This window comes from Vicia villosa, linkage group LG2 (assembly GCF_029867415.1).
Source record: "Vicia villosa cultivar HV-30 ecotype Madison, WI linkage group LG2, Vvil1.0, whole genome shotgun sequence".
Lineage (NCBI taxonomy): Eukaryota > Viridiplantae > Streptophyta > Magnoliopsida > Fabales > Fabaceae > Vicia > Vicia villosa.
In genome coordinates this window covers 220,845,776-220,866,297 of record NC_081181.1, presented here as the reverse complement: position 1 = coordinate 220,866,297, position 20,522 = coordinate 220,845,776, and the positions used below count along the sequence as shown (strand labels likewise).

At 31.2% G+C, this 20,522-nt stretch overlaps 5 protein-coding genes across 5 annotated transcripts; all 5 read right to left on the bottom strand.

Annotated features, from left to right (window-relative positions):
• Positions 1-539: 539 nt before the first annotated feature.
• LOC131651400 (putative F-box protein At1g67623) lies at positions 540-1,274 on the bottom strand. The gene is made up of 2 exons (XM_058921067.1): positions 1,087-1,274; positions 540-990 (listed from the first exon to the last, which is right to left on the bottom strand). Exons 1-2 carry the CDS (start codon positions 1,272-1,274, stop codon positions 540-542), a joined length of 639 nt encoding a protein of 212 aa, XP_058777050.1.
• A 1,201-nt stretch (positions 1,275-2,475) lies between these two features.
• On the bottom strand, positions 2,476-3,210 carry LOC131651399 (putative F-box protein At1g67623). The gene is made up of 2 exons (XM_058921066.1): positions 3,023-3,210; positions 2,476-2,926 (listed from the first exon to the last, which is right to left on the bottom strand). Exons 1-2 carry the CDS (start codon positions 3,208-3,210, stop codon positions 2,476-2,478), a joined length of 639 nt encoding a protein of 212 aa, XP_058777049.1.
• Positions 3,211-4,411: 1,201 nt separating this feature from the next.
• Positions 4,412-5,146, bottom strand: LOC131651398 (putative F-box protein At1g67623). The gene is made up of 2 exons (XM_058921064.1): positions 4,959-5,146; positions 4,412-4,862 (listed from the first exon to the last, which is right to left on the bottom strand). The coding sequence occupies exons 1-2, from the start codon at positions 5,144-5,146 to the stop codon at positions 4,412-4,414; spliced, it is 639 nt and encodes a 212-aa protein (XP_058777047.1).
• Positions 5,147-6,345: 1,199 nt separating this feature from the next.
• On the bottom strand, positions 6,346-7,080 carry LOC131651397 (putative F-box protein At1g67623). Its single transcript, XM_058921063.1, has 2 exons — positions 6,893-7,080; positions 6,346-6,796 (listed from the first exon to the last, which is right to left on the bottom strand). Exons 1-2 carry the CDS (start codon positions 7,078-7,080, stop codon positions 6,346-6,348), a joined length of 639 nt encoding a protein of 212 aa, XP_058777046.1.
• Positions 7,081-8,281: 1,201 nt separating this feature from the next.
• Positions 8,282-9,016, bottom strand: LOC131651396 (putative F-box protein At1g67623). Its single transcript, XM_058921062.1, has 2 exons — positions 8,829-9,016; positions 8,282-8,732 (listed from the first exon to the last, which is right to left on the bottom strand). The coding sequence occupies exons 1-2, from the start codon at positions 9,014-9,016 to the stop codon at positions 8,282-8,284; spliced, it is 639 nt and encodes a 212-aa protein (XP_058777045.1).
• Between the last annotated feature and the right edge of the window lie 11,506 nt (positions 9,017-20,522).

The window sequence follows — 20,522 nt, the reverse complement described above, 5'->3', positions numbered from 1 at the left end:
ACTTTTAAATGGTAAATAGGATTATAGCTGATAGATGAAAAAAAAGTATTTTATTAATATACATTTTTTGGGATGAATATTTATTTTCATTTTTAATTTGTTATGTTAAATTATTATGTTTTTTGGGTTTTAAATATGTTTTATTGTATTTTTAATTGATTCTCAAATTTGAAAAGCTTTTGTTAAAAAACAATCACCCTTTCTCCGAACCGCAAGCTATTTACTTTTGATAATAATTAAAAGATGCGGAAAAAGAAAAAGAACACGATATTTTTATACTGGTTCACTTGACAAATATCAAGCTAGTCTAGTCCATTATTCCCAGGTGATTTTGCCTCTCTCCGCCGAGGACGTAATTCACTATAACCAAATCGATTACAATCGCACGGGCCAACAGTCGGTTACTTACCTTGCACAGACAACCTCGCGACTAACAACCTGCACAAGCCACTCTTGTGACTAAAACTTTTTATTTAAGATGTACCTAGATAACTGTTTTTCATAAATGTAATACATTTTAACATTTCAGGAAACTAGAACTAATGAACATTCAATAATTTATAAAAGAAATCTAATTCATAATCCCATCTACAATTTTCACACAATTTTGTATCATCGTCTTCATCATCCAATAAAGACCATCGACCATCTTTGACTCTCCAACCATGACACATACCCTGAGAGTTGCATATGGGAGTTTGATTGCGCAGCAGCATGCCATCATTTTTCCACAAAGAGTCTATGAAGTTTTGTACATTCCTTCTTGAACTCATAATACACTTCGACTTTCTCAAAAAACGCATATGTTCAATTCCCATTTTTCTTGAGTCGTGATCTTCAGAACACAATAAAATCATTCCATATACATATATCGCTTCCTTATGACCTTTTTGAGCTGCAATCTTTAAGCTCTCAAGACCGTCAATATTTCCATTCGAATAATTAAAGTACTTAAGTAATCCCTCTCTATACAAGCTCTCAATATTTTCACTTTCCACACAATGTTTAAAAAATAACAATACATTTTCGTTATGAATCCACTGAATGAATGAGAAACTGTCCAAAGATATTTTTTGTAGCACGTACCTTTCTTGTGCAACTTCGAGAAAGTCTTTGCAACATACTTTTATTTTGTGAAGATCAACGAAAGACTGAGAGCCTACATTTATAATCACGTCACGTAGTAAGTCTCTTGGAAGTGATTGTATGGAGGAAGATGACACATCTTCACTCTTATTACTTTTCTTCTCTAATTTTATTTCTGATGATGACATGAATCAAGGATGCAATATTGAGAAAAAAAACTTTGATAGAATAATGGGTTACGAAATTGTAAAGAAAAACTAATTAATAAAAAAAAACATTGATAGAGTTATGAGTTGATGGTTGAATATATATATAGGGACTAAATGTCTGAGTTTTTAAAAAATAAAGAAAAACATTTAATTTTTATTTATATGACCTGATTCTCTTAATTTAAATTTTAAATTTGAAAATAATATTAAATTACTATTTATGCTTGATTTAGGTTCGATTCCATTAATTACAAAATGTATAAATGGTAATTTATAAATAATTGTTAAATTTTATAAATGGTAATTTAATAATAAATATACATAATTGTTAAATAGTTATAAAATTTATAAATATATATAATTGTTAAATAACTGTATTTTTCCGTTTCATCACTAAAAAACAAAAAAAAAACGTAACATGATATGTTTTCTAAACCTTTATGTATTTCTTAAAGCTTTTAGATTTTTTTTAATGATTTGTTAACTAAATTGTGAAATTGAATGAAGGTTTTTACTCTTAACTTTCACTATTTTTTAATACAACTCTCTAACTAATGGTGAAATTGATAAGTAAATCCCAAAAACTTGAAATTTTAAACAATATTTATATGTATTTAGTTGTAATCATATTTTTTAAGTCTACTTTTAAATGGTAAATAGGATTATAGCTGATAGATGAAAAAAAAGTATTTTATTAATATACATTTTTTGGGATGAATATTTATTTTCATTTTTAATTTGTTATGTTAAATTATTATGTTTTTTGGGTTTTAAATATGTTTTATTGTATTTTTAATTGATTCTCAAATTTGAAAAGCTTTTGTTAAAAAACAATCACCCTTTCTCCGAACCGCAAGCTATTTACTTTTGATAATAATTAAAAGATGCGGAAAAAGAAAAAGAACACGATATTTTTATACTGGTTCACTTGACAAATATCAAGCTAGTCTAGTCCATTATTCCCAGGTGATTTTGCCTCTCTCCGCCGAGGACGTAATTCACTATAACCAAATCGATTACAATCGCACGGGCCAACAGTCGGTTACTTACCTTGCACAGACAACCTCGCGACTAACAACCTGCACAAGCCACTCTTGTGACTAAAACTTTTTATTTAAGATGTACCTAGATAACTGTTTTTCATAAATGTAATACATTTTAACATTTCAGGAAACTAGAACTAATGAACATTCAATAATTTATAAAAGAAATCTAATTCATAATCCCATCTACAATTTTCACACAATTTTGTATCATCGTCTTCATCATCCAATAAAGACCATCGACCATCTTTGACTCTCCAACCATGACACATACCCTGAGAGTTGCATATGGGAGTTTGATTGCGCAGCAGCATGCCATCATTTTTCCACAAAGAGTCTATGAAGTTTTGTACATTCCTTCTTGAACTCATAATACACTTCGACTTTCTCAAAAAACGCATATGTTCAATTCCCATTTTTCTTGAGTCGTGATCTTCAGAACACAATAAAATCATTCCATATACATATATCGCTTCCTTATGACCTTTTTGAGCTGCAATCTTTAAGCTCTCAAGACCGTCAATATTTCCATTCGAATAATTAAAGTACTTAAGTAATCCCTCTCTATACAAGCTCTCAATATTTTCACTTTCCACACAATGTTTAAAAAATAACAATACATTTTCGTTATGAATCCACTGAATGAATGAGAAACTGTCCAAAGATATTTTTTGTAGCACGTACCTTTCTTGTGCAACTTCGAGAAAGTCTTTGCAACATACTTTTATTTTGTGAAGATCAACGAAAGACTGAGAGCCTACATTTATAATCACGTCACGTAGTAAGTCTCTTGGAAGTGATTGTATGGAGGAAGATGACACATCTTCACTCTTATTACTTTTCTTCTCTAATTTTATTTCTGATGATGACATGAATCAAGGATGCAATATTGAGAAAAAAAACTTTGATAGAATAATGGGTTACGAAATTGTAAAGAAAAACTAATTAATAAAAAAAAACATTGATAGAGTTATGAGTTGATGGTTGAATATATATATAGGGACTAAATGTCTGAGTTTTTAAAAAATAAAGAAAAACATTTAATTTTTATTTATATGACCTGATTCTCTTAATTTAAATTTTAAATTTGAAAATAATATTAAATTACTATTTATGCTTGATTTAGGTTCGATTCCATTAATTACAAAATGTATAAATGGTAATTTATAAATAATTGTTAAATTTTATAAATGGTAATTTAATAATAAATATACATAATTGTTAAATAGTTATAAAATTTATAAATATATATAATTGTTAAATAACTGTATTTTTCCGTTTCATCACTAAAAAACAAAAAAAAAACGTAACATGATATGTTTTCTAAACCTTTATGTATTTCTTAAAGCTTTTAGATTTTTTTTAATGATTTGTTAACTAAATTGTGAAATTGAATGAAGGTTTTTACTCTTAACTTTCACTATTTTTTAATACAACTCTCTAACTAATGGTGAAATTGATAAGTAAATCCCAAAAACTTGAAATTTTAAACAATATTTATATGTATTTAGTTGTAATCATATTTTTTAAGTCTACTTTTAAATGGTAAATAGGATTATAGCTGATAGATGAAAAAAAAGTATTTTATTAATATACATTTTTTGGGATGAATATTTATTTTCATTTTTAATTTGTTATGTTAAATTATTATGTTTTTTGGGTTTTAAATATGTTTTATTGTATTTTTAATTGATTCTCAAATTTGAAAAGCTTTTGTTAAAAAACAATCACCCTTTCTCCGAACCGCAAGCTATTTACTTTTGATAATAATTAAAAGATGCGGAAAAAGAAAAAGAACACGATATTTTTATACTGGTTCACTTGACAAATATCAAGCTAGTCTAGTCCATTATTCCCAGGTGATTTTGCCTCTCTCCGCCGAGGACGTAATTCACTATAACCAAATCGATTACAATCGCACGGGCCAACAGTCGGTTACTTACCTTGCACAGACAACCTCGCGACTAACAACCTGCACAAGCCACTCTTGTGACTAAAACTTTTTATTTAAGATGTACCTAGATAACTGTTTTTCATAAATGTAATACATTTTAACATTTCAGGAAACTAGAACTAATGAACATTCAATAATTTATAAAAGAAATCTAATTCATAATCCCATCTACAATTTTCACACAATTTTGTATCATCGTCTTCATCATCCAATAAAGACCATCGACCATCTTTGACTCTCCAACCATGACACATACCCTGAGAGTTGCATATGGGAGTTTGATTGCGCAGCAGCATGCCATCATTTTTCCACAAAGAGTCTATGAAGTTTTGTACATTCCTTCTTGAACTCATAATACACTTCGACTTTCTCAAAAAACGCATATGTTCAATTCCCATTTTTCTTGAGTCGTGATCTTCAGAACACAATAAAATCATTCCATATACATATATCGCTTCCTTATGACCTTTTTGAGCTGCAATCTTTAAGCTCTCAAGACCGTCAATATTTCCATTCGAATAATTAAAGTACTTAAGTAATCCCTCTCTATACAAGCTCTCAATATTTTCACTTTCCACACAATGTTTAAAAAATAACAATACATTTTCGTTATGAATCCACTGAATGAATGAGAAACTGTCCAAAGATATTTTTTGTAGCACGTACCTTTCTTGTGCAACTTCGAGAAAGTCTTTGCAACATACTTTTATTTTGTGAAGATCAACGAAAGACTGAGAGCCTACATTTATAATCACGTCACGTAGTAAGTCTCTTGGAAGTGATTGTATGGAGGAAGATGACACATCTTCACTCTTATTACTTTTCTTCTCTAATTTTATTTCTGATGATGACATGAATCAAGGATGCAATATTGAGAAAAAAAACTTTGATAGAATAATGGGTTACGAAATTGTAAAGAAAAACTAATTAATAAAAAAAAACATTGATAGAGTTATGAGTTGATGGTTGAATATATATATAGGGACTAAATGTCTGAGTTTTTAAAAAATAAAGAAAAACATTTAATTTTTATTTATATGACCTGATTCTCTTAATTTAAATTTTAAATTTGAAAATAATATTAAATTACTATTTATGCTTGATTTAGGTTCGATTCCATTAATTACAAAATGTATAAATGGTAATTTATAAATAATTGTTATTTTATAAATGGTAATTTAATAATAAATATACATAATTGTTAAATAGTTATAAAATTTATAAATATATATAATTGTTAAATAACTGTATTTTTCCGTTTCATCACTAAAAAACAAAAAAAAAACGTAACATGATATGTTTTCTAAACCTTTATGTATTTCTTAAAGCTTTTAGATTTTTTTTAATGATTTGTTAACTAAATTGTGAAATTGAATGAAGGTTTTTACTCTTAACTTTCACTATTTTTTAATACAACTCTCTAACTAATGGTGAAATTGATAAGTAAATCCCAAAAACTTGAAATTTTAAACAATATTTATATGTATTTAGTTGTAATCATATTTTTTAAGTCTACTTTTAAATGGTAAATAGGATTATAGCTGATAGATGAAAAAAAAGTATTTTATTAATATACATTTTTTGGGATGAATATTTATTTTCATTTTTAATTTGTTATGTTAAATTATTATGTTTTTTGGGTTTTAAATATGTTTTATTGTATTTTTAATTGATTCTCAAATTTGAAAAGCTTTTGTTAAAAAACAATCACCCTTTCTCCGAACCGCAAGCTATTTACTTTTGATAATAATTAAAAGATGCGGAAAAAGAAAAAGAACACGATATTTTTATACTGGTTCACTTGACAAATATCAAGCTAGTCTAGTCCATTATTCCCAGGTGATTTTGCCTCTCTCCGCCGAGGACGTAATTCACTATAACCAAATCGATTACAATCGCACGGGCCAACAGTCGGTTACTTACCTTGCACAGACAACCTCGCGACTAACAACCTGCACAAGCAACTCTTGTGACTAAAACTTTTTATTTAAGATGTACCTAGATAACTGTTTTTCATAAATGTAATACATTTTAACATTTCAGGAAACTAGAACTAATGAACATTCAATAATTTATAAAAGAAATCTAATTCATAATCCCATCTACAATTTTCACACAATTTTGTATCATCGTCTTCATCATCCAATAAAGACCATCGACCATCTTTGACTCTCCAACCATGACACATACCCTGAGAGTTGCATATGGGAGTTTGATTGCGCAGCAGCATGCCATCATTTTTCCACAAAGAGTCTATGAAGTTTTGTACATTCCTTCTTGAACTCATAATACACTTCGACTTTCTCAAAAAACGCATATGTTCAATTCCCATTTTTCTTGAGTCGTGATCTTCAGAACACAATAAAATCATTCCATATACATATATCGCTTCCTTATGACCTTTTTGAGCTGCAATCTTTAAGCTCTCAAGACCGTCAATATTTCCATTCGAATAATTAAAGTACTTAAGTAATCCCTCTCTATACAAGCTCTCAATATTTTCACTTTCCACACAATGTTTAAAAAATAACAATACATTTTCGTTATGAATCCACTGAATGAATGAGAAACTGTCCAAAGATATTTTTTGTAGCACGTACCTTTCTTGTGCAACTTCGAGAAAGTCTTTGCAACATACTTTTATTTTGTGAAGATCAACGAAAGACTGAGAGCCTACATTTATAATCACGTCACGTAGTAAGTCTCTTGGAAGTGATTGTATGGAGGAAGATGACACATCTTCACTCTTATTACTTTTCTTCTCTAATTTTATTTCTGATGATGACATGAATCAAGGATGCAATATTGAGAAAAAAAACTTTGATAGAATAATGGGTTACGAAATTGTAAAGAAAAACTAATTAATAAAAAAAAACATTGATAGAGTTATGAGTTGATGGTTGAATATATATATAGGGACTAAATGTCTGAGTTTTTAAAAAATAAAGAAAAATATTTAATTTTTATTTATATGACCTGATTCTCTTAATTTAAATTTTAAATTTGAAAATAATATTAAATTACTATTTATGCTTGATTTAGGTTCGATTCCATTAATTACAAAATGTATAAATGGTAATTTATAAATAATTGTTAAATTTTATAAATGGTAATTTAATAATAAATATACATAATTGTTAAATAGTTATAAAATTTATAAATATATATAATTGTTAAATAACTGTATTTTTCCGTTTCATCACTAAAAAACAAAAAAAAAACGTAACATGATATGTTTTCTAAACCTTTATGTATTTCTTAAAGCTTTTAGATTTTTTTTAATGATTTGTTAACTAAATTGTGAAATTGAATGAAGGTTTTTACTCTTAACTTTCACTATTTTTTAATACAACTCTCTAACTAATGGTGAAATTGATAAGTAAATCCCAAAAACTTGAAATTTTAAACAATATTTATATGTATTTAGTTGTAATCATATTTTTTAAGTCTACTTTTAAATGGTAAATAGGATTATAGCTGATAGATGAAAAAAAAGTATTTTATTAATATACATTTTTTGGGATGAATATTTATTTTCATTTTTAATTTGTTATGTTAAATTATTATGTTTTTTGGGTTTTAAATATGTTTTATTGTATTTTTAATTGATTCTCAAATTTGAAAAGCTTTTGTTAAAAAACAATCACCCTTTCTCCGAACCGCAAGCTATTTACTTTTGATAATAATTAAAAGATGCGGAAAAAGAAAAAGAACACGATATTTTTATACTGGTTCACTTGACAAATATCAAGCTAGTCTAGTCCATTATTCCCAGGTGATTTTGCCTCTCTCCGCCGAGGACGTAATTCACTATAACCAAATCGATTACAATCGCACGGGCCAACAGTCGGTTACTTACCTTGCACAGACAACCTCGCGACTAACAACCTGCACAAGCAACTCTTGTGACTAAAACTTTTTATTTAAGATGTACCTAGATAACTGTTTTTCATAAATGTAATACATTTTAACATTTCAGGAAACTAGAACTAATGAACATTCAATAATTTATAAAAGAAATCTAATTCATAATCCCATCTACAATTTTCACACAATTTTGTATCATCGTCTTCATCATCCAATAAAGACCATCGACCATCTTTGACTCTCCAACCATGACACATACCCTGAGAGTTGCATATGGGAGTTTGATTGCGCACCAGCATGCCATCATTTTTCCACAAAGAGTCTATGAAGTTTTGTACATTCCTTCTTGAACTCATAATACACTTCGACTTTCTCAAAAAACGCATATGTTCAATTCCCATTTTTCTTGAGTCGTGATCTTCAGAACACAATAAAATCATTCCATATACATATATCGCTTCCTTATGACCTTTTTGAGCTGCAATCTTTAAGCTCTCAAGACCGTCAATATTTCCATTCGAATAATTAAAGTACTTAAGTAATCCCTCTCTATACAAGCTCTCAATATTTTCACTTTCCACACAATGTTTAAAAAATAACAATACATTTTCGTTATGAATCCACTGAATGAATGAGAAACTGTCCAAAGATATTTTTTGTAGCACGTACCTTTCTTGTGCAACTTCGAGAAAGTCTTTGCAACATACTTTTATTTTGTGAAGATCAACGAAAGACTGAGAGCCTACATTTATAATCACGTCACGTAGTAAGTCTCTTGGAAGTGATTGTATGGAGGAAGATGACACATCTTCACTCTTATTACTTTTCTTCTCTAATTTTATTTCTGATGATGACATGAATCAAGGATGCAATATTGAGAAAAAAAACTTTGATAGAATAATGGGTTACGAAATTGTAAAGAAAAACTAATTAATAAAAAAAAACATTGATAGAGTTATGAGTTGATGGTTGAATATATATATAGGGACTAAATGTCTGAGTTTTTAAAAAATAAAGAAAAATATTTAATTTTTATTTATATGACCTGATTCTCTTAATTTAAATTTTAAATTTGAAAATAATATTAAATTACTATTTATGCTTGATTTAGGTTCGATTCCATTAATTACAAAATGTATAAATGGTAATTTATAAATAATTGTTAAATTTTGTATAATGGTAATTTATAAATAATTCTTAAAGTTTATAAATGGTAATTTAATAATAAATATACATAATTGTTAAATAGTTATAAAATTTATAAATATATATAATTGTTAAATAACTGTATTTTTCCTTTTCATCACTAAAAAACAAAAAAAAAACTAACATGATATGTTTTCTAAACCTTTATGTATTTCATAAAGCTTTTAGATTTTTTTTAATGATTTGTTAACTAAATTGTGAAATTGAATGATGGTTTTTACTCTTAACTTTCAGTATTTTTTAATACAACTCTCTAACTAATGGTGAAATTGATAAGTAAATCCCATAAACTTGAAATTTTAAACAATATTTATATGTATTTAGTTGTAATTATATTTTTTAAGTCTACTTTTAAATGGTAAATAGGATTATAGCCGATAGATGAAAAAAAAGTATTTTATTAATATACATTTTTTGGGATGAATATTTATTTTCATTTTTAATTTTTTATGTTAAATTATTAAGTATTTTTGGGTTTTTAATATATTTTATTGTATTTTTAATTGATTCTCAAATTTGAAAAGCTTTTGTTAAAAAACAATTACCCTTTCTCCGAACCGCAAGCTATTTATTTTTGATAATAATTAAAAGATGCAGAAAAAGAAAAGAACACGATATTTTTATACTGGTTCACTTGACAAATATCAAGCTAGTCTAGTCCATTATTCCAAGGTGATTTTGCCTCTCTCCGCCGAGGACGTAATTCACTATAACCAAACCGATTACAATCGCACGGGCCAACAGTCGGTGACTTACCTTGCACAGACAACCTCGCGACTAACAACCTGCACAAGCAACTCTTGTGACTAACAACCTGCACAGACACCCCTTTGACTAACAACCTCTAAGACTCTCTAGTCCTAGACTTTTCAAGACTACCTTCACTCAGTATCTCAAGGAACAATCAAATAACCTTTGATCAGGGTTATTAACAATATATTTCCTCTACACAAGCTAGATGTAAATGTTTCTATTTCAAAATTAAGACTAAAAGAAGTATAAAGATATTAACAAACTATACAGAGAATGATTTTTGATGTGCTAGCTGTGTGTGTAGCTTCTTCTTGGAGTCTTCAAGCCTTTATATAGCCAATACAATAATATAACCATTGGAGGGCAAATTCTGAATCTTGCAGAAAGTTGGCGGCATGAACGTATTGGGAGACAAGATAGTACGCAACGTTTATCTTTTCTTGGTAGTGGAACAAAACATTTGTCTGTACCTTGTAATTTCTACTACATGGTAATGTTATCTTATTTCCTTCTTGAACTTTAGAGGCTCTTAGCATGAGTTGGAAGAAAAGAGAATAATCTTTGAATTCTTCAGAACTTCAAGTCTTCAGAGTCACATCTTCAGAGTGATATATATATTATTACATGGGAGTAACTTATGCACTTAGGGGATACAAGATATAGTTTTTAACATTTCTAAGGGGTGTTCTAAAAAAAGTTACAGGGGGTAAAGAAAATTTATCCTATATTACACGGGATATTATATATTTAACCCTTAAGTTAATAATTGGGATCAAGTATAAGCTATTGGCATTTTAGTAAATTTGATAAAGTTGCAAGGGAAAAATAGTAAATACTTACCAAAGCTCTATTTAAGTGAATTGATTCTTTTCTCCCATTATCATACACTTTGCATCAAGAAATAAGAATTGGGAGAGAACATGGAGTGAGGAAGAGAGGTCATGAAGATGGAGGAGAAAGGAGAAACATCAAGATTCGTCATCGACATGCATGTGCACATATTTGACGAGTTTGGATGAAGAACTATGATCAAGTAGCAAGACCATCATCTTCATCATCTCCATTTTCATCATCAAACTCATAATTTCCTCTTAATCAAGGTGAGTTCCATAATTAGATACTTGGGTAGGAATGGGAATGAATTTCATATTAATGGGGTACTGAGAAACTTTCATGAAACTTGTTAGTGATGTATTGCATGTTCGATTAATCGATCAAATTTGTAATCTTGTGATGCCATTACATATTTTGGGTGTCGATACATGTTGGGGAAGAATAGGTGATGAATTGGGATACAAAAAGGGTTTTAAAATCCTAATTTTCGTGAAAGTTATTATCACGTTCGCTTAGTGAAATCTGGTTCACTAAGCAAAAATGGTAAGCAGAACCAAAATCGTGTTTCCATTAAAAAAGTGTATCTTGAGTTTTACAACTCGAAATGGAGCACGGTCAGAAGCGTTTGAAAGATCTTTCAATTATCCTTCAAAATATGAATAAATATCATGCTTTTACTTCAATTTATAATATGTGACAATTTGATGATTAATTTCATGATGGTGGATAAGTATGAATTGCTCAATAACATGTATAAGAAATGCTACTCCTTGTGTTAATCTCATGCCCTGGTGTCAAGCCCTTGTTCTATACATGATGTTTTCCCACTAGACCTAATTGGTGGATGCATGTTGGTGGCTATCAAGTCTGATATATTTTGGAATTCTGGTTTTGTGGACTGCAGAACCTTCTCTTAGTGAATTAACATTTCCAAAACTGAGTTTGCTTCGGCCAGAATTCGCTAGAAGCTCGCTTGCCCTCACTTAGCGAAATTGGATTCGCTACTAATTCGCTTTGTGAAAAGGTCTATACTATTCCTTTTACGTCAGGTTTCACTAGGACTTTGCAAGGTCTCGCCTAGCGAATCTTATTGGGCATAATTTTATATTTTGTAGTAAGGCCAAAATAATAGTTTATAAAGATTAATTGGTATATACCGTCAGTGTAAAAGGTTTTACATGATCTATGCATCACAAACATTTTATAAATTACACTTTAGACAAGATTAAAGAAAAAAATACACAAAATAAAATTTATCGGTACTGATTAAGTGACAGTGTAAAAGCATATCAATTAAATTCTAGTCTTTATATATTAATTTAAATAATATTTTAAATTTTATAAATTCAAAATTTAAAAGAAAAACTTCTTAAATATTTTACAAAATGTAAAAAGATTTTTCTTTTTATTATATATATATATATATATATATATATATATATATATATATATATATATATATATATATCACACATTAGTCGATTTTATTTTGAAGAAAAAAATTAGAAAATGGCTTACTTGAACAAACTTAAAAATATAAAATATTTCAACAATAATACAAATAAAAAGTAAAAGAAAAATAATTTTTTATATTTGTGTACTATCATTTTTTATTTAAGATTGTACCTAGATAACTGTTTTTCATAAATGTAATACATTTTAACATTTCAAGAAACTAGAACTAATGACCATTCAATAATTTATAAAAGAAATCTAATTCATAATCCCATCTACTATTTTCACACAATTTTGTATCATCGTCTTCATCATCCAATAATGACCATCGACCATCTTTCACTCTCCAACCATCACACATACTTTTAGAGTTGCATATGGGAGTTTGATTGCGCACCAACATGCCATCATTTTTCCATAAAGAGTCCATGAAGTTTTATACATTCCTCCTTGAACTCATAATACACTTCGACTTTCTCAAAAAACACATATATTCAAGTCCCATCTTTCTTGATTCGTGATCCTCAAAACACAATAAAATCATTCCATACACATATATCGCTTCCTTATGACCTTTTTGAGCTGCAATCTTTAAGCTCTCAAGACCATCAATATTTCCATACGGATAATTAAAGTACTTAAGTAACCCTTCTCTATACAAGCTCTTAATATTTTCACTTTCCACACAATGTTTAAAAAATAACAATACATTTTCGTTATGAATCCACTGAATGAATGGTAAACTGTCCAAAGATATTTTTTGTAACACGTACCTTTCTTGTGCAACTTCGAGAAAGTCTTTGCAACATACTTTTATTTTGTGATCAATGAAAGGCTGAGAGCCTACGTTTATAATCACGTCACGTAGTAAGTCTCTTGGAAGTGATTGTATGGAGGAAGATGAGACATCTTCACTCTTATTACTTTTCTTCTCTAACCTTATTTCTGATGATGACATGATTCAAGGATGCAATATTGAGAAAAAAACTTTGATAGAGTAATGGGTTACGATTCCATTAATTACAAAATGTATAAATGGTAATTTATAAATAATTGTTAAATTTTTTATAATGGTAATTTATAAATAATTGTTAAATTTTATAAATGTTAATTTAATAATAAATATACATAATTGTTAAATAATTGTAAAATTTATAAATATATATAATTGTTAAATAACTTTATTTTTTCTTTTCATCATTAAAAAACAAAAAAACCTAACATGATATGTTTTCTAAACCTTTATGTATTTCATAAAGCTTTTATATTTTTTTTAATTATTTGTTATCTAAATTGTGAAATTGATTGAAGGTTTTTACTCTTTAACTTTCAGTATTTTTTATTACAACTCTCTAACTAATGATGAAATTGATAAGTAAATCCCGTAAACTTGAAATTTTAAACAATATTTATATGTATTTAGTTGTAATTATATTTTTTAAGTTTGATTTTAAATGTTAAATAGGAATTATAGCTGATAGATGAAACAAAAAAATATTTTATTAATATACATTTTTTTTGATAAATATTTGTTTGCTTTTTCAACTTGTTATATTAAATTATTAAATATTTTAAGGTTTCTAATATATTTTATTGTTTTTTAATTGATTTTCAAATTTGCAGTGATTATCCTCCTTTATTATAATCAAAAAGATAAAAATGATAGAAGCACATATATCCCATGTAAAAGGAGCAATTTATCTTATAGAGTTGAATAAGAGCAGTCCAAAAAAAAAAAATAGGATCTAACACAACTACGAAAATGGCATTTAACAATAGTTGGAAAAGATATATAATTAAAAGGGATGATCGTTTGATAATTGTAATTGCCAAAGTGATGGCTATTTATCGATACAAGAGTGAAACAAAACTCCAAATATTAAGGGAGCCGTTCCTTGAGACTAGGGATGTATAACACTATCAGTTCCTATTAGATAGGAAACTAACTACTACTTCTAAGAAATATTATACGGCAAGTAAACACACCTAAGTTGTAGTTAGAGATGGAAAGTAGACCCAAACCCGCGGGGCCCACCCGCACCCGAACCCGAGTTGACTGGGTTTGAGTTCGGGTGCCACCCGATATTTCGGGTTCGGGTTCGGGTTTGGGTAGTGTGAAACCCGCACCCGAAACCCGAAATCACACCCGCTTATATATATATATATATATATATATATATATATATATATGGAGCATATCAAGTGAGAGCATTTTTAAATGAGAGATGAGAGGAAGAAATATCAATCATTGGATTCATCAAAAGAGAGAATGGTAATACATTAATGAGGCTATTAATTTCTCTCTTTTGATGAATCCAATGGTTGATATTTCTTCCTCTCATCTCTCATTTAAAAATGTTCTCACTTGATATGCTCCCTATATATATATATATATATATATATATATATATATTTATATATATATTTATATATATATATATATTTATATATATATATTTATATATATATATATATATATATATATATATATATATTTATATAAATATATATATATTGTGGAAAGTTGTAGGAAAATTGTAGGAAAAATGTATTTTGTGTATTTTATTACGGGTTCGGGTTTGGGTGAAAAAACCCGAAACCCAGCGGGTGTGGGCGTAGGTGTTGTTTTGCCACTCAACAGTATTTGGGTTTGGGTTCAGGTTCGGGTGCCGATTTCGGGTGCGGGTTTGGGTTGTGTGAAACCAGCACTCGATCCGACCCGTTGTCATCCCTAGTTGTAGCAACTAGTTATATCCATCTATTATGCCCCCTCAAAATTGGGTCACAGTCAAGGACACCAATTTTGTCTTTAAGATGTGTGAACCTACTACGATGTAAGGGTTTTGTGAGAATATCTGAGAGTTGGTCCTTTGTAGAGATACGAGAGCCTGTAAGTTTTCCAAGTTCACCTAAAAGATTTGAGGCCACATAATTTCTATTGTAAAGTTGGCAGCCGAACTGTATTCTGCTTCTGTCGATGATCTCGCGACTGTTCTTTGGCATTTTGATAACCCAGAGACAGGATTACCACCGAAATAAATTATGTAGGCTGAAGTTGATGTTTTGTCATCATGATTACCACCCCAATCCGCATCGGTATATGCTTATAATTTCAAATGAACTGGTTGTGCAAGTTTCAAGCCATGGTTTATAGGGAACTTGAGATACCTTAATACCCTTTTAAGTTGCTGAAAACTCAATTGAGTTGGTTGGTGCATGAATTGTGACAATTTGTTTACGGAAAACGATAGATATGGCCTGGTTAAGGTGATGTATTGAAGAGCTCTGATTATGCTACGAAACAGTTTTGAATCAGCGGGAGCTGAGCCATCCTATAACTTGAGGGGAGTAGTCATACACAATGGAGTTGTTGTAGATTTATCTCCTGACATATTAAACTTATGCAATAGTTCTCTGATGTAACCATGTTGTGACAGAAACAAACCAGTTTTGAATGAAATGAGTTATATGCCAAGAAAATAATATGGAAACCCAAGTTATTTGAGAGAATTTTTTTTTGAAAGCTCTGTCATGAACTGATTTAAGAAGGAAGTGTTGTTACCTGTCAGCAGTAGATCATCAACATAGATAAATAAGAAAGCACAAACACCATCTTTGTTGTAGATGAACAGTGGTTGATCACTGAGGCTTGTAGAGAAGTCAACAGAAATCACAAAGTTGATTTGCACACATGATTTGGAAATTCTGAATGGATAAATCCAAGGGGTTGTTGCATATATACATTTTTAGATAATTTTCCTTGCAAAAACGTGTTATCGACATCCATTTGATGTATACTCCACCCTTGTCTGAGTGCAATCATTATGGCTACTTTAATTGTTTGAGGTTTTACAACGGGGGCAAACATTTTCTTGAAATCGAGACCCGGTGTTTGAGTGAATCCCTTTGCAATTGACCTGGCCTTATATCGTGCCACACTTCCATCAGGATGTCTTTTAATTCTGAAGAACCACTTGCAGTTGACTAAATTGGTATGTGTGTCTCGTGGAACTAAGGTCCAAGTGCCATTATTCATTAGTGTGAAGGATAGAAAAACACTTAGAAAGGGGGGGATTGAATAAGTGTAACTTTAAATCTTGGACGATAAAAATAAATTGCACAATTATTTTTATCCTGGTTCGCTGTTAACGAAGCTACTCCAGTCCACCCCCGCAGAGATGATTTACCTCAACTGAGGATTTAATCCACTAATCGCACGGATTACAATGGTTCTCCACGTAGTCCGCAACTAAGTCTTCCAGAGTCTTCTGATCACACACTGATCACTCCAGGAACAACTGCTTAGATACCCTCTAAGACTTTTCTAGAGTCTACTGATCAACACGATCACTCTAGGCTTAGTTCACTCCTAAGACTTCCCTAGAGTATTCTGATCAACCTGATCACTCTAGTTACAAACTGCTCAGCCAACTGCTAAGACTTCCTAGAGTATACTGATCACACGATCACTCTAGTTCCTTACAACTTAATGTAATTCTAAGAGTATTACAAATGCTTCTTAAAAGCGATAATCACAACTGTGATATTTCTCTTAACGTTTAAGCTTAATCTCACTAATATATTACAACAGCAATGTAGTGAGCTTTGATGAAGATGAAGATTCTGAGTTTTGATTTGAACAGCGTTTCAGCAAGTTAATTTGAATTGTCTTTTTTCAGGATCGTTAACCTTGCTTCTCATCAGAACTTCATATTTATAGGCGTTGAGAAGATGACCGTTGAGTGCATTTAATGCTTTGCGTGTTCCGTACAGCATCGCATTTAATGTTATACGCTTTTGTCAACTACCTCGAGCCTTGTTCACGCTGTGTCTACTGACGTAGCCTTTAGTAGCTTTAACGTTCCTTTTGTCAGTCAGCGTAGTCTGCCACGTGTACTTCCTTCTGATCTGATGTTTGTGAATACGACATTTGAATATCATCAGAGTCAAACAGCTTGGTGCATAGCATCTTCTGATCTTGAAGTGCTTCTGTTGCGTGATACCATCTTCTGATCTTCAGTGCTTCTGATCTCATGTTCTTCTGATGCTTCCATAGACCCATGTTCTGATTCTGCTTCGACAATCTTCTGATGTCTTGCCAGACCATGTTCTGATGTTGCATGCTGAACCATTTGAGACACAACTTCTGAGCGCTGAATTATGCGTACTCTTTATATATTTCCTGAAAAGGAAATTGCATTGGATTAGAGTACCATATTATCTTAAGCAAAATTCATATTATTGTTATCATCAAAACTAAGATAATTGATAAGAACAAATCTTGTTCTAACAATCTCCCCCTTTTTGATGATGACAAAAACATATATAAATGATATGAATTTGCGATCAGAAAGAGTAGACGGCAAAAGACAAATTACACAGTTATAGCATAAGCATATGAATATGTCTCCCCCTGAGATTAACAATCTCCCCCTGAGATAAATAATCTCCCCCTGAAATAAATACTCGAAGAACTTTGATAAAAGACTTCCCTGATTATTTCGGTAGAGACGATCATATAAGCTTCTGTCTTCAGAGAATTCATAGCTTCTGACTTCTGCTTCCATTGGACAGCTTCAGAACTTGAATTTCTTTAGATCTTCAGAACATTCACAGCTTCTGACTTCTGCTTCCATTCAGGACAGCTTCAGAACTTGAATTTCTTTGATCTTCAGAACATTCACAGCTTCTGACTTCTGCTTCCATTCAGGACAGCTTCAGAACTTGAATTTCTGGATCTTTTAGAACATTCACATCTTCTGATTTCTGCTTCCCTCGGATAGCTTCAGAACTTTGAATGTCTACCAACATCACTTCATGCTAGATTTGTATCAGAACATTGTTGAATGTACCAGAGCATCATCAGAGCATCTCTACATCCTGAAATGTTACAGAACAAAAACTAAACGACAAAAGTCAGCATGAACGAGTTAGAACATAAAAGGTATGTTTTGAACACATTATATGTATCAGAGCCATATAGGCTGAAATAATGTATCAGAGCAAATAATGTATCAGAGCCATAACATTATATGTATCAGAGCAAATAGAATTTTGTCAGAACAGGATAGACAATGATATTCAAATTCTATTATCAGTGCTTCTGATTCATTCTTCTTTCTTGCTTCTGATCTCTGAAGCTTGACAGCACTCAGCTTGCTTCAGTATCCAAGAGCTTATTCCTTTTACAGAATAACGCTTCTTATGGTTTTGCTTCTAGTGTTTGCTTTGAAGATTTTCTTCACTTCTCTGTACCTGCAAAACACTTAAACCATATAGAACTTGCAGTTCTTGTTAGTTAATGCACTGATTAAATCAAATCATTTATCACAGTATTTCTCCCCCTTTTTGTCATATCATCAAAAAATAGAAAAGATTCAGATGAATAAAACAGAACACATGGAGGAAGAAGATGATTTCATTAAGGTTCAACCAAAGGGTACAAAAGTACAGGATGAAAAAATCAGATGCACAGAAACAAAACAGATGCAAAGAAAAGAAAGAAACAACACAGACTCAATCTAAGATGGCCCTAGTCTTGACAAGATCTTGGCCAGCATCTCTTTAACATCGTTGTTGTGTCCTTCTTGACTTTCAATGAAAGCATCATACTTGTCATTGAGTGAGCTTTGCTCATCCTGTCTCCTCTGAATCGCTTCTAGAGTCCTTGCAAGACGAGAAGGTTCATCAGAAGAAGCTTCACAGCTTTGATCCACAGGAATGACAACTTGATCTGCAGCTTCCATAGAAGTATCATTTGCTGGGATATCCTCAACAGGGTCTGATTCAGCAGCATGATCTTCAGCATCTGCTTCTTGCATAGAAGCATCTCCATACTCTGCAGCAGGAATTTCAGAGTCTCCATTTTCTAGTGCCTGAAGAATGGCAGCTAAATTCCTGGGAGCAGAGGGACCTTCAACTTCTGGTGGGTCAACAACTTCTGGAATGACCAAGCTAGGGTCTTTCATAGAAGGGTTTTCCCTCAGAAAGTCAAATAAGGTCTTGAAGTCTCCAAGCAGAACAGGATACTCAGGAATCCAGATAACCATATCCCTGCATGGGTTTGCTTCCATTGCAGCAGCCAGTCTTAACTGTTCCATCTCATCCACAAAGGGCTTCTCCTCAGCAGCAACACAATTTCTGAGAGGATGGTAGTATATACCATTATCTTCCTCCAGAAGGTAACCAGGGTAACCAGGGGCAGCAGCCACTAGTCTTTTCTGAACTCCCATTGCTTCTACTTGAAAATCCTTGCGAAATCTTCTCCAGAGATTTCTTGTAGATACATCATCCAGACCATTTAGGAATGCATCCTTCAGAAGGTCTAGACTGCTAATCACCTCATGTCTGAAGAGTTCCAGGTATGTAGAAGGTTCAGGTTCAGGCGGATTGAAGGTGAATTTGTAGTCAGGATAGAGAAGACAGTAGGGTTGGGATTTTCTGGTAGGTAATGGATGAGATATAGAAGGTGGAGGTGCTGTGGTTGAGGAGGAGGGGATATCTGAGAGAATGATTGATGAGGTTGGAGTGTCAGATGGGATGGATTGAGGAGAGGGTGGAGTATTTGTAAAGGGAATTGGTGAGGGGAAATTATCAAAAGGAGTTGGTGGAAGAATGCTCAACGGTGTGGGGTTTAGAATGGGAGAAGAGAAGGATGATGGAGAAGGATTTTGTAAAGTGAAGTTTACTTTTGGTCCAGAAGGAGGTGATTGGGGAGAAGGTTTAGGGACAGAAGGAGGTGGAGTATAAACCTGCCTTGAAGATCTGGTTCTGTGTAGGGAGTCTCTGATCCTCTTATTTCTGTATTCAGAAGATCCCACCTTGTCAGGATCATAGGTGACCCTTAACTTCTTGGCTCTTTCAGCCTCATCTTCTTCAGCCTTTCTTTTTAACCTCGCCTGTCGTTCCTTCTTATCCTTCTTCAGAATATCCTCTTTAGACGGAAGTACTCTGCCACGGATCCAAGCAGGATCAACATCTGATTGCTTCCTCACGCAATCTTCCAAGTAAAACTTGACAACTTGATCAAGTTCTTTATGAAACAGAGAGATGAACCCTTTAACAGCAATTCTTCTAGACAGAATGTCAGGAAAGCTCGTGCACATAACAGGTACA

Excerpts from the sequence above, each read along its gene's own strand:
- LOC131651400 (XM_058921067.1), bottom strand. The coding sequence starts at position 1,274 with ATGTCATCATCAGAAATAAAATTAGAGAAGAAAAGTAATAAGAGTGAA. Across the intron at positions 991-1,086 it reads CTCGAAGTTGCACAAGAAAG|TGAAAATATTGAGAGCTTGT; the intron begins GTACGTGCTACA and ends TTGTGTGGAAAG.
- LOC131651399 (XM_058921066.1), bottom strand. The coding sequence starts at position 3,210 with ATGTCATCATCAGAAATAAAATTAGAGAAGAAAAGTAATAAGAGTGAA. Across the intron at positions 2,927-3,022 it reads CTCGAAGTTGCACAAGAAAG|TGAAAATATTGAGAGCTTGT; the intron begins GTACGTGCTACA and ends TTGTGTGGAAAG.
- LOC131651396 (XM_058921062.1), bottom strand. The coding sequence starts at position 9,016 with ATGTCATCATCAGAAATAAAATTAGAGAAGAAAAGTAATAAGAGTGAA. Across the intron at positions 8,733-8,828 it reads CTCGAAGTTGCACAAGAAAG|TGAAAATATTGAGAGCTTGT; the intron begins GTACGTGCTACA and ends TTGTGTGGAAAG.
- LOC131651398 (XM_058921064.1), bottom strand. The coding sequence starts at position 5,146 with ATGTCATCATCAGAAATAAAATTAGAGAAGAAAAGTAATAAGAGTGAA. Across the intron at positions 4,863-4,958 it reads CTCGAAGTTGCACAAGAAAG|TGAAAATATTGAGAGCTTGT; the intron begins GTACGTGCTACA and ends TTGTGTGGAAAG.
- LOC131651397 (XM_058921063.1), bottom strand. The coding sequence starts at position 7,080 with ATGTCATCATCAGAAATAAAATTAGAGAAGAAAAGTAATAAGAGTGAA. Across the intron at positions 6,797-6,892 it reads CTCGAAGTTGCACAAGAAAG|TGAAAATATTGAGAGCTTGT; the intron begins GTACGTGCTACA and ends TTGTGTGGAAAG.